We start from the raw sequence: 12322 nt of genomic DNA on the forward strand, positions 1-12322 counted from the left end.
GCGGTATGGCTCATCTGGCTGGCTAGGCGGTATGGCTCATCTGGCTGGCTAGGCGGTATGGCTCATCTGGCTGGCTAGGCGGTATGGCTCATCTGGCTGGCTAGGCGGTATGGCTCATCTGGCTGGCTAGGTGGTATGGCTCATCTGGCTGGCTAGGTGGTATGGCTCATCTGGCTGGCTAGGTGGTATGGCTCATCTGGCTGGCTAGGTGGTATGGCTCATCTGGCTGGCTAGGTGGTATGGCTCATCTGGCTGGCTAGGCCGTGTCCCTTTCCTCCCATTGTGGAGTGATGAAGCTCCAGGTCTTCAGACACATCAAGTACGGCTCCTCCTATGGCTGAGTGACCTATGGTTCCGGATTCTTCTCTATCATAGATGCATGTGTTTATCACATCAGCACAGTTGCCGTAGTTACCACAGGTGTTTAATGCTGATGCTTCATTGGCTAGAAAGTCCCACTCAGTGTTCTAAAGAATTAACCCTTGAATGACTGGCATTGTGCCTTTCTCCAGATGTCTGTAAAGTAATCTTGTCACTAAGCGGGATCATTATCATTATTATATTTTAAAGTTTCCCTAACCAAAGTCTAATTAGTGGGCGCATTTACAGATGCGAAGTGTAACAAGCATAATAATTCCCTTAAGTCCCACTAAATGTAGAAATGCACAGAATGAGTACAGAGCAGTCCCATAGAGAATGAATTATATAGAGGTCAATGCAGTTAGATAAAGAAGTAGAAAGCCAAACTGGGGTGAGTGTTTCCCATGACACAATATGGCGTACACTGCAGAGGAATGGCATGTATGGGTGTCATCCACAAAAGAAACCTCTCCTAAAGTCCATGCACAAAAAAGTCTGCAACAGTTCAGGGCCGTCCGCCCTCACTGCAGGCTGAGTCAGAGCCTGACAGGGACGTTGGACTCGAGGCAGGCAGCGTTGCTATGACACCCGGCGGTGCGCTGGGATTGGATAAGCCAGGGTTCAGACAGAGTTCAGAGGTGTGTCATGTACAGTGTATGCTAAATAAGCATGCCTCTGAACTCTGTATGAACCCGCGGAGCGCTGTGAAGACCGGCAGCAGCGCGCCATTACTGCCTGAGAGGCTGGCGGCCAACATTAGGGTGTGTGTGAGAGAGAAGGCCAGTCTGAGTCCCACTCCCTGCTGCCCAGTGCCTGCGGTAAGCCGCACAGATTGCTGTTAGTGGCCATCTGACTCTACAGCAGTTACTATATACAGGGTGCAGTATATAGAGGGTGCAGTATACACAGTTACTATATACAGGGTGCAGTATATAGAGGGTGCGGTATACACAGTTACTATATACAGGATGTAGTACACACAGTGTATACTGCACCCTATATATAGTACCTGTGTATACAGTACCAAATATATACTGCACCCTGTATATACTGCACCCTGTATAGAGTAATTGCGTATACTGCAACCTGTATATACTGCACCCTGTATATAGTACCTGTGTATATTGCACCCAATATATACTGCACCCTGTATGTAGTACCACTGTATTATACACAGGTACTATATACAGGGTGCAGTATACACATGTACTATTATTAATATTATTATTATACATTTTTATAGCGCCATTTATTCCATGGTGCTTTACACGTGGAAGGGGCAAATATAGACAAGTACAATAAACATGAGCAAAACAAGGCACACACAAGTACAGAGGGAGAAAGGACCCTGCCCGCGAGGGCTCACAGTCTACAGGGTGTACTATATACAGGGTGCACTATATGCAGGGTATAGTATACACAGTATATACTGCACCCTGTATGTAGTACCGGTGTATACTGCACCCTGTATATACTGTACCCATGTATACTGCATCCTGTATATACTGCACCCTGTATATAGTACCTGTGTATACTGCACCCTGTATACACAGGGTGCTCTGATGCTGGGAGGAAATTAACGTTATTCCATCTAACTGTCTCGCTCTTTCAGTCATGTGTTCACTGACTGACAGCCGGTTCTAATGCATAGTTAGCGGTCAGTCAGTGCAGGGGGCACGGTCACAGCCACCTCTCCCTATACACAGAGTGATGACTGAACCCACGCTGGCATTACCCACGTGACTGAAAGATTGAGACGGCCAGATGGAATAAAGTTAATTTCCTCCCAGTCCCAGCATCAGAGCTATAGTGTACATAGAGAGGTTATGTGGAGGCTCATACTGTGTCTAGGGGGCTATGTGGGGACTCATACTGTGTATAGGGGGCTATGTGAGGGCTCATATTGTATATAGGGGCTCATACTGTATACAATACGATACACTTTATTGATCCCGAGGGAAATTATGGCATTACAGCAGCGTTACAAACAGCATTTCAAACATTACAAATAGCATTACATAAAGTAATTACTATATTATATATGTATATAGGGGGACTCACTATAGATAAGGGGCTGTGTGACAGCTCATACTGTAGATAGAGACCTTATGTGGAGGCTATTCCCCTATAACTTATGACAACCACTTTTCAGCCCCATCTGACAGTGTTCTGGAATGCTCTATATTTGACGTCCTGTAAGGTAACAAAAAATAGGTTTTATTATACTCACCTACTGGGCAGTCTGGTCCGATGGGCTCCGCTGGTCTTGTTCCAGTCCTCCTCTCTTGTTGCGATGACGCATCCTATGTCATCCAATGTCCCCCATTGCTCTCCTGTGCAGGCGCACTATCTGCCCTGCTGAGGGCAGAGCACAGTGCTATAATGCGCATGCGCCGGCACTCTTTGGCCTTTGCATGCACATGCGCAGCACTTTGCTCTGCCCTTGGCAGGGCAGATAGAAGTGCGCCAGCACAGGAGGGCAATGGGGAGCTCTGTGTGGATGATATAGGACACGTCATCCACACAAAGCAGGGCCGCCACATGACCTTTAATATATATTATATGATATCTAGGATGTGGATTTTTGTGTTCCCTTTAATTCTTTGAGCAGTGTATATAGTTTAGTAGATTGAAAAGCATAACACGTGTACAAATAAGACATTATATAACCATATGTACATAGCAGCACCAAATCCAGCAACTTAAATATAGCAATATACAAACGGTTAACTGGGACGTGTTTAAAAGGGTGGGGGCATACACCAGCCTCGGTCGCCCCTTACATTCCCCCTTCATTTATGGTCGTCCCCGACCATATAGAGCTTCAAACATTATTCTGTACAATTAATACTCCAGGCAGGCAGGCAAACAATTAAAGGAGATAGATCAGTTTTTTAACGAAGTCTTTTGGTTCAGCGGGTACACGGATATCACCCACCGCTACTGGCACGCGCCCTTTATGGCGGCATGGGCCCATTCTCCTGGTTCACAGCCCCCAGGTAACAGTCCATGTGGCAATCTGGCCCTCCTCCTCTGCCATCAGCAGTACAGAGCCCACACCGGATAGCTACCGGTGCCCCGCGGTCCTATCACTACTCTGTACCGTTAGAGGGGAGATCGGGTGATAATCTGAGAACAATCTGGCATATATCGTCCGATCACACAGCTGCCACTCTGAGGGTCAGCGATGAGCGTCGCAGGGAGCACTAAATGCCCGCTGCCTGCAGCATGGCTCCTGGCACAAGCACGCTCCGCTCCGGTGCTGCCGCCGGTGACAGGACTTCTCCGCGCAGCACTGCTGTCGTCAGCTGTTACGCTGCACGCTCCGGCCGCCTCCGCCACTGGCCGCTATCTACACTTGTCAGAGCTCAGCTGATGCCTTTGTCTGCTTAGGGATGTCCTGCGCATGCGTGTCCGACGCGGGCCGCCTGTCCTATCCGGGCCTCCGTACAGCTCTGTGTTGTCAATAGATAGCGGCTCCCGGTGTTGCTGCAGATGGAGGAGACAGGTGAGTGCAACTATCTGACGGGAATACCGACCGCAGCTGGGCTCCCGGGATTGGCCGCTGTCCCTGGTGCTGGGCCTGTCACTAACAGGTAGGCCTGCCCCCTCACGTAGCTCCGGGCCTGCACCGCCCCCTCCCGTCCCAGCTGCCTGCTGTCAGCCTAGAGACTAACTGTCACCTGTGGATCAGGAGGATGCTGTGCCCCGGGGCCGCCCGCTATGCCACTGTGACTGACATCTGCCACCACAGGATTACCGGTGTGTCAGCCAGCCCTTCCCTACGTGCGGAGGCTGTGCCCATCCTTCCTGTCTTCTGGGAGAGTGCCAGCCTCCATGTGTGTGGTGCCAGCCTCCATGTGTGTGGTGCCAGCATTCATGTCTGTGGTCAGGTGCCAGCCTCCATGTCTGTGGTCAGGAGCCAGCCTCCATGTCTGTGGTCAGGAGCCAGCCTCCATGTCTGTGGTCAGGAGCCAGCCTCCATGTCTGTGGTCAGGAGCCAGCCTCCATGTCTGTGGTCAGGAGCCAGCCTCCATGTCTGTGGTCAGGAGCCAGCCTCCATGTGTATGGTGCCAGCCTCCATGTCTGTGGTCAGGAGCCAGCCTCCATGTCTGTGGTCAGGAGCCAGCCTCCATGTCTGTGGTCAGGAGCCAGCCTCCATGTGTATGGTGCCAGCATTCATGTCTGTGGTCAGGAGCCAGCCTCCATGTCTGTGGTCAGGTGCCAGCCTCCATGTGTGTGGTGTCAGCCTCCATGTCTGTGGTCAGGAGCCAGCCTCCATGTGTGTGTGGTGCCTGCCTCCATGTCTGTGGTCAGGAGCCAGCCTCCATGTGTGTGGTGCCAGCATTCATGTCTGTGGTCAGGTGCCAGCCTCCATGTCTGTGGTCAGGAGCCAGCCTCCATGTCTGTGGTCAGGAGCCAGCCTCCATGTCTGTGGTCAGGTGCCAGCCTCCATGTCTGTGGTCAGGAGCCAGCCTCCATGTCTGTGGTCAGGTGCCAGCCTCCATGTCTGTGGTCAGGTGCCAGCCTCCATGTCTGTGGTCAGGAGCCAGCCTCCATGTCTGTGGTCAGGTACCAGCCTCCATGTGTATGTGGTGCCAGCATCCATGTCTGTGGTCAGGTGCCAGCCTCCATGTGTGTGTGTGTGGTGCCAGCCTCCATGTCTGTGGTCAGGTACCAGCCTCCATGTGTCTGTGATGCCAGCCTCCATGTGTCTGTGGTGCCAGCCTCCATGTGTGTGTGGTGCCAGCATCCATGTCTGTGGTCAGGTGCCAGCCTCCATGTGTGTGTGGTGCCAGCATCCATGTCTGTGGTCAGGTGCCAGCCTCCATGTGTGTGTGTGTGTGTGGTGCCAGCCTCCATGTCTGTGGTCAGGTACCAGCCTCCATGTGTGTGTGGTGCCAGCCTCCATGTGTCTGTGGTGCCAGCCTCCATGTGTGCGTGGTGCCAGCATCAATGTCTGTGGTCAGGTGCCAACATCCGTATCTGTTGTTCCAGCATAATTTTCTGTGGTGAAAACATCCATGTGTGGATCGAACATCAAAATTTGTGGTGTCAGTATCCATGGTGGTGAGCTGCCAACATCCATGTGTGTGTTTTCAGCATCCATTTGCAGTCAGGTTCCAACATCCATATCTGTGGTGCCAGCATCCGTGTGTGGTCAGGTGGCAACTTCCATGTGTGGTGAGGTGCCGGCATTCATGTATATCGTGCCAGCCTCCATGTGTGGTCAGGTGCCAACATCCATATCTGTGGTGCCAGAATCCATGTGTGGTCAGGTGCCAACATCCATATCTGTGGTGCCAGAATCCATGTGTGGTCAGGTGCCAACATCCATATCTGTGGTGCCAGAATCCATGTGTGGTCAGGTGCCAACATCCATATCTGTGGTGCCAGAATCCATGTGTGGTGCCAACATTCTGTTAAGGACTGGCGGAACGCACCAAGTACAAGATAAAATGGAACTAGGTGCGTTCGCAGTCCGAGGTCCACCGTGCAGGTAAAAACCCTGCTGCTAGTAAGACGGACTATATGGCGGTACTATAAGTATACACACACGGGTTAACTGCACCCTGCGTGAAGGAAGCGATCCTGTTGCGTCACAGGACCGCGGTACCGCACATAGAGCGCGAGCAAGAAGTCAAGCGAACTCAACCCCAACTAGGATTGAAGTCCGATTAGACATTTGCTGGCACAACACCGCAACTGGGTGTGTAAGGAAACTAAATAATAATATAAAGGCACAAGAGTGCATGCGGTGCCGCACAGACGGACGCCACTAACCACCCAGGCTTGGGTCAGGAAAGCGCAGAGCAAGCGCACGGCGCCGTACAGGCGGACACAGCAACTGGTAGCTGTAATGTGTGTTTCGTGCAGTAGGATAAGTCGGGCGCTAGACAGCAAACATACACCTTCCGCGAACAGACATTCAATAGGGAGGGTTATTTAAAGAGCGACTTTCACTCACAACACACACACATATTTACAAGACAATACTAGCGCATGGCCGTGCGGTCATGCGCAGTTTATATAGCTGCAGCACAGGAAACAGCTACAGAAGTTTTGCCCTTTCAGGACCTGCCAAAAGGACCAATGGGATGTGCTGCAGTACCTGAGCATGTGACCCTCGATCTCCAACAGGAGATCCTGCCCTGGGCATGCTCAGACAGAGAAAAGCAGGACTTGGATCCAGAAACGTCCACTCGCCGCTGCCCAGCACTGGCTTCAATGGCAGAAGCAGGAAAAGCAGCAGTAACTCTTTGCACAGAGTCAGACTGAGCGAGACGCTGGGATCGACGTCCCTGCTGAGCAGACTCCACTGCGGCTGGAGGAGAATGGGAGACCGCAGCGGAGATGGATCGAGATTCCCCCAGTGCAGCAGAGGAAACTCGACTCCTAACACATTCATGTGTGGTCAAGTGCCAACATCCACCTCTGTTGTGCCAACATCCATGTGTTGTCAGGTGCCAGCATTCGTGTGTGGTGCCAGCATCCATATATGAGGTGCAGGCATCGATGTGTGGTCAGGTGCCAACATCCATATCTGGTGCCAGAATCAATGTCTGTGGTGAAAACATCCATGTGTGTATCCAACATCAAAATTTCTTATAACAGCATCCATGTATGTGGTTACTGTATCCATGTGTGGAACCAGCATCCATGTATGAGGTGCCAGCATCAATGTGTGGTCAGGTGCCAAAATCCTTTTTGTGGTGAAAACATCCATGTGTGGATCCAAAATCAAAATTTGTGGTGTCAGTATCCATGGTGGTGAGCTGCCAACATCCATGTGTGTGATTTCAGCTTCCATTTGTGATCAGGTTCCAGCATCCATGTATGTCTTGCCAGCCTCCATGTATGGTCAGGTGCCAACATTCACATCTGTGGTGCCAACATCCATGTCTGTGGTGCAGGGGTGGATTAAGGGTAGCCAGGGCCCCAGGCTGTTCAGACACTCTGGGCGCCCCCGGTCATGTGACGGGGGTCATGTGACGGGGGTCATGTGACGGGGGTCATGATATACCTGAACCAGATTATTCCAGAAAAATGGCCGGGCCCTACTCTACTGTAAACTATTAAATATTTGTTAAAATATGCAATATAATTTAGGTATATTTTGACCAATAATATCACATACATGGAACAAATACCACCAAACCATGACCAGACCACAAATTACAACCACAGTGATCGAATAATATCACATACAAGGAACAAATACCACCGCACCATGTCAAGACCACATATTACCACCACTTGGTGACCAAATAGCACATACAAGGGAAAAATACCACAACCCCATTTCCAGACCACATTACCACCACATAGTGACTGAATACTACAATACTGATCAGTAATAAAAAAACAAACAAAAACACAATACTATCACCATAAGTGCCAGTATTCACAGGAGATCTGTACTTAGTATGCAGTGTCTGTGTAGAGGTAATACAGAGATCACTGGTGGTATTATACACAGGATCTCTGTATATAATGTATAGGTAATACAGTGATCACTGGTGACATTGTACACAGGACCTTTGTATATAGTATACAGTGTATAGTGTCAGTGTATAGGTAACACTGACTCACCAGTGACGTCTCTAGGTGAAGTCCTTCATCTTTCATCCAGCACAGACCGCCATCATTTCTTCCAGCCAGGACTCGTTTCTGCAGGAAATAACAGTTATCTCGAGCTCCGCTTGCAGAACACATTACTTAATTTTTGACAACGTCTACATTACACCACATGAAGACAAAAAGGCGATATAGTGTCACTCTGCACAGTAACAGGACCGCGCCCCCATTTAAAACCGTATACTCAAAAAATAAAATACATCACTGCAGTAATAATATCCCTTAATTAGCCCCTATGGTAATAATATTCCCCACCCTGGCCCCATTTATCTCATTCCTGGCTCCAGCCATATGTTCTCGCAGCCTGCCCTCATGAGTATCCATTCTACCCCATATGATCTCCCCATCCTGCCCCATATGATCTCCCCATCCTGCCCCATCTGTCTACATCGTATCCATCCTGCCCCATGTCTTTCATTCTGCCCCGTGTCTCCAATCATGCCCCGTATCTACATTCTGCCCATGCCTCCAGCATGTGTGTCCAGCATATTACCCCCAATGTGTCCAGCAATCTTCCCCAGTATGTCAAGCATATTGCCCCAGTGTGTCCAGCATTGCCCCCAGACAGTGTGTCCAGCAATCTGCCCCAGTATGTCAAGCATATTGCCCCCAGACAGTGTGTCCAGCATTGCCCCCAGACAGTGTGTCCAGCAATCTTCCCCAGTATGTCCAGCATATTGCCCCCAGTGTGTCCAGCAATCTGCCCCAGTGTGTCCAGCATATTACCCCCAGTGTGTCCAGCATATTACCCCCAGTGTGTCCAGCATATTACCCCCAGTGTGTCCAGCATATTACCCCCAGTGTGTCCAGCATATTACCCCCAGTGTGTCCAGCATATTACCCCCAGTGTGTCCAGCAATCATCTGCCCCAGTGTGTCCTCCAGCATTGCCCCCAGTGTGTCCACCGTTAGGTTATCAAAAAACAAAACAAAAAAAAGCAAACAAACCGAGTCTCCTCACCTGACCTGTGCGCTCCAGCGGCGAGCTCCCTCCAGCAGCGCGAACTCGCCAGCGACTGACAATGACGTCAGACGCCGGCGACGTGTGCGCTGCGCCTGCAGCCGACTTCAGCTGCCAGCCTCCAATTGGCTGGCGGCTGTTGTTAACTATTGACGTGCGGGTGCGCGCCCGCACGTCAATAGGAAACCGCCGCAGCGTCGGAAGGGGCCTGGTGAGCAGATGAGACGGGGCCCGATGCGGGCCCCCTCTCTCTGACCATCGGGTCCGGGGTCCCATAAATGCCGGCGGGCAATATGTGCGGTAGCCCAGGGCCCCCCACACCACACCGCCCATATTGACCCTCTTATAATCCGCCCCTGCTGTGGTGCCAGCATCCATGTGCAGTTAGGTGCCAGCATCCTTGTGTGGTGCCAACATTTATGTGTGGTCAGGTGGCAACTTTCATGTGTGGTCAGGTGCCAGCATCCATGTGGGTGGTGCCAGCATCCAAATGTGTGATGTGAACATCCAGTGTGAGTGGTGTCACTATCCAGTGTGCGTGTGTGATGTTGTTAGCCATGTGTGTAGTGATAAACAACTATATATAGATGTAATAGACTGCGTCTAAGTGCCCATCTTCAGTAGGCGCACGATGGAGAGCACGTTCACTCTGTCAGCACCATTATAGTCTATTGCCCATTCGTCACATATCCCATTATGCCGGGGGATTAGAAGTAAGCCTCGATGGGGCCACTGAGCGTCTAACAAAACGCAATGTAAAAGCATCCTTAAATGTCTATCAACCTGTTTCTCCTTAATTTATCAGGAATACGTTGCGATCTTGAAGACTGAAACAAGAAAAAAATGCATCATGGTAACGGGCCCCCCAACACTACACGGCAGCTTCAGCAGTCCAGATCTTTCACTGGCAATGAAGTAGAGGAATCTTCAATGCAAACAAATTTGCCCCAATCTCCTGCTCCATCATTTGCACCAGCCGTCAGTTCTCCTGGACCCCAATCCCCCAGTTATCAAATACAGCAGTTAATAATGAGCCGCAATCCAGTTTCTGGACAGAATGTGAACATTACTCTACAGAATGTGGGGCAAGTGGTGGCTGGGAACCAGCAGATAACACTGACTCCACTGCCTATCCCTAATCCTGCCTCTCCTGGGTTCCAGTTCAGTTCCCAGCCAAGGCGATTTGAACATGGTTCTCCATCCTATATTCAGGTTACTTCTCCAATGTCTCAACAGGTCCAAACACAAAGTCCCACACAGCCTAATGCTGTGCCAATCCAAGCATTACAGGGTGTCAGAGCGGCGACTGCTGGCGCCAGCCTAGGAATGTGTAGCCAGAGTCCCACCCGTGGCTTTGTGGATGCCAGTGTGCTTGTGAGGCAGATCAGCTTGAGCCCTTCAAATGGTGGTCACTTTGTTTTTCAGGAGGGATCTGGCCTTGCACAGATAACCCAGGCAACTGCAGCTCAGGTACAGCTTCCATCTGGGGCAGCACAGGCCAGCATGAGGGAACGTAGACTGTCTCAGCCTCATTCCCAATCTGGAGGAACTATCCATCATCTTGGACCCCAAAGCCCTGTGGCAAGTGGAGCAAATATGCAGACTTTGACAACACCGAGTCACATAACCACAACCAACCTACCACCACAGATAAGCAGTATTATACAAGGTCAGCTCATTCAGCAGCAGCAGGTTCTCCATGGCCAGCAGCTAGGTAGAACCATAAGCTTTGATAGGACTTCTGGAGGAATGATAGCAGGAGTAGCAGGGGCGGCATCCTTTGGTATAACAACACCGCCAACTCCAACAAGCCCATCACGAATTTCTGGTCCCCAGGGACTCTCTAGTCTTCCTTTAACTCAGACGGTGAACACTGTTAAGAAGCAAAGTAAGAAACTTGAGGAGATCCCACCAGCAACTGTGGAAGATGCTCAGATGAGGAAACAGTGCTTGGAGCATCATCACAAGAGTATGAAAATGCTGAAGGAACGCTTCAAAGATTATCTCATCGAGTTGTTTTTCCTACAACACTTTCAGGGAAACATGATGGACTTTTTGGCTTTTAAAAAGAAGCCATCAATGGGTCTCCAGGGCTACCTAAGACAAAACGATCTCGATCTGGAAGAGGAAGAAGAAGAAGAACAGTCCGAGGTTATTAATGATGAGGTAAGAGCTGCCTTTTGTTCCATTGAGTGAAATCTGGGGAGATATTGGCTCTCTTTAGTCTTATGCTACCATCTTCTTTCCTGCATTACATTTTTATGCTTTTTCTTGATGGTGGTGGGTTAGGTTGACCTCTTCCAATATCATTGAGGTTGTTGTTATCTGTAATAGAAACATCACATTTGTAAGATTTGTCGATCTGGTGGCAAAATCTAAGAGGTTACATGATGTTTTCTAAAACCTTATTGGAAATAACACACATTAGCTGATAGCTGGCATTCTGTTTTGGTGCATTGGTTACTTGGCTCCCAAAATTCATTAATAATAATATACACGTAACGTAAAGCATGGAGAAGCATTAATGCATAGACTGAATCAACAGCGGGTCACATTTCTGCCATTTTTGAGAAAAATGAACCCATATCTTTGCTTTAGACATTGTGCCATTGGTGGCACTTCCATTGGTGACACTTATCACTGTCCCCCATTAAAAATCTTTCTTTTCGACACCGTTTGCTAACGGAAAGGTTTAGGCTACTTTCACACTAGCGTTGTTTTCAATACGTCGCACTGCGTCGTTTAGGGGAAAAAACGCATCCTGCAAAGTTGTTTGCAGGATGCGTTTTTGCCCCATAGAGTAACATTAGCGACGCATTGCTACGCATTGACACACATTGCAACCGTCGTGCGACTGTTGCGCCGTGTTGTGGCGGACCGCTGGGAGCAAAAAACGTTAAATGTAAAGTTTTTTGCTGCCGACGGACCGCTTTTTCCGACCGCGCATGCGCGGCCGGAACTCCGCCCCCACCTCCCCGCACCTCACAATGGGGCAGCGGATGCGTCGGAGAAATGCATCCGCTGCCTCCATTGTGCAGCGCATCAAACGCTAGCGTCGGAATCTCGGCCCGACGCATTGCGACGGGCCGAATCCGACGCTAGTGTGAAAGTAGCCTTAGGTAAGGCTACTCCCACACATCAGGCTTTTTGTTTCATGCACAATCTGGCAATTTTTGGAAAAACGGATCTGCATTGTGCCTGATGGCCAGACATTTCATCCGTTTTTTTCCAAATAGTCGTCCCTCTCTTCCTCTCTCCCTCTCTCCCTCTCTCCCTCTCCATATCCGTTTTTTTTTTTTTTTTACAAATTGGCCAGATTTAGCTTGAAAACAAAGAATGATGTGTGAAACTAGCCTAATAATAA

General features: G+C 49.8%; 1 protein-coding gene across 2 annotated transcripts in view; it reads left to right on the forward strand.

Moving 5' to 3' along the window:
* The first annotated feature begins 3770 nt into the window (after positions 1-3770).
* LOC138669066 (E1A-binding protein p400-like) overlaps positions 3771-12322 on the forward strand; it is a 242603-nt gene continuing 234051 nt past the window's right edge. For both annotated transcript variants that reach the window (XM_069756070.1, XM_069756071.1), the window contains exons 1-2: positions 3771-3868; positions 9764-11124. In XM_069756070.1, the coding sequence (XP_069612171.1) occupies positions 9802-11124 (1323 nt within the window). In that variant the 5' untranslated portion in view covers positions 3771-3868; positions 9764-9801. The remainder of the gene's footprint in view (positions 3869-9763; positions 11125-12322) is intronic.

Source organism: Ranitomeya imitator, chromosome 1 (genome assembly GCF_032444005.1).
Source record: "Ranitomeya imitator isolate aRanImi1 chromosome 1, aRanImi1.pri, whole genome shotgun sequence".
Lineage (NCBI taxonomy): Eukaryota > Metazoa > Chordata > Amphibia > Anura > Dendrobatidae > Ranitomeya > Ranitomeya imitator.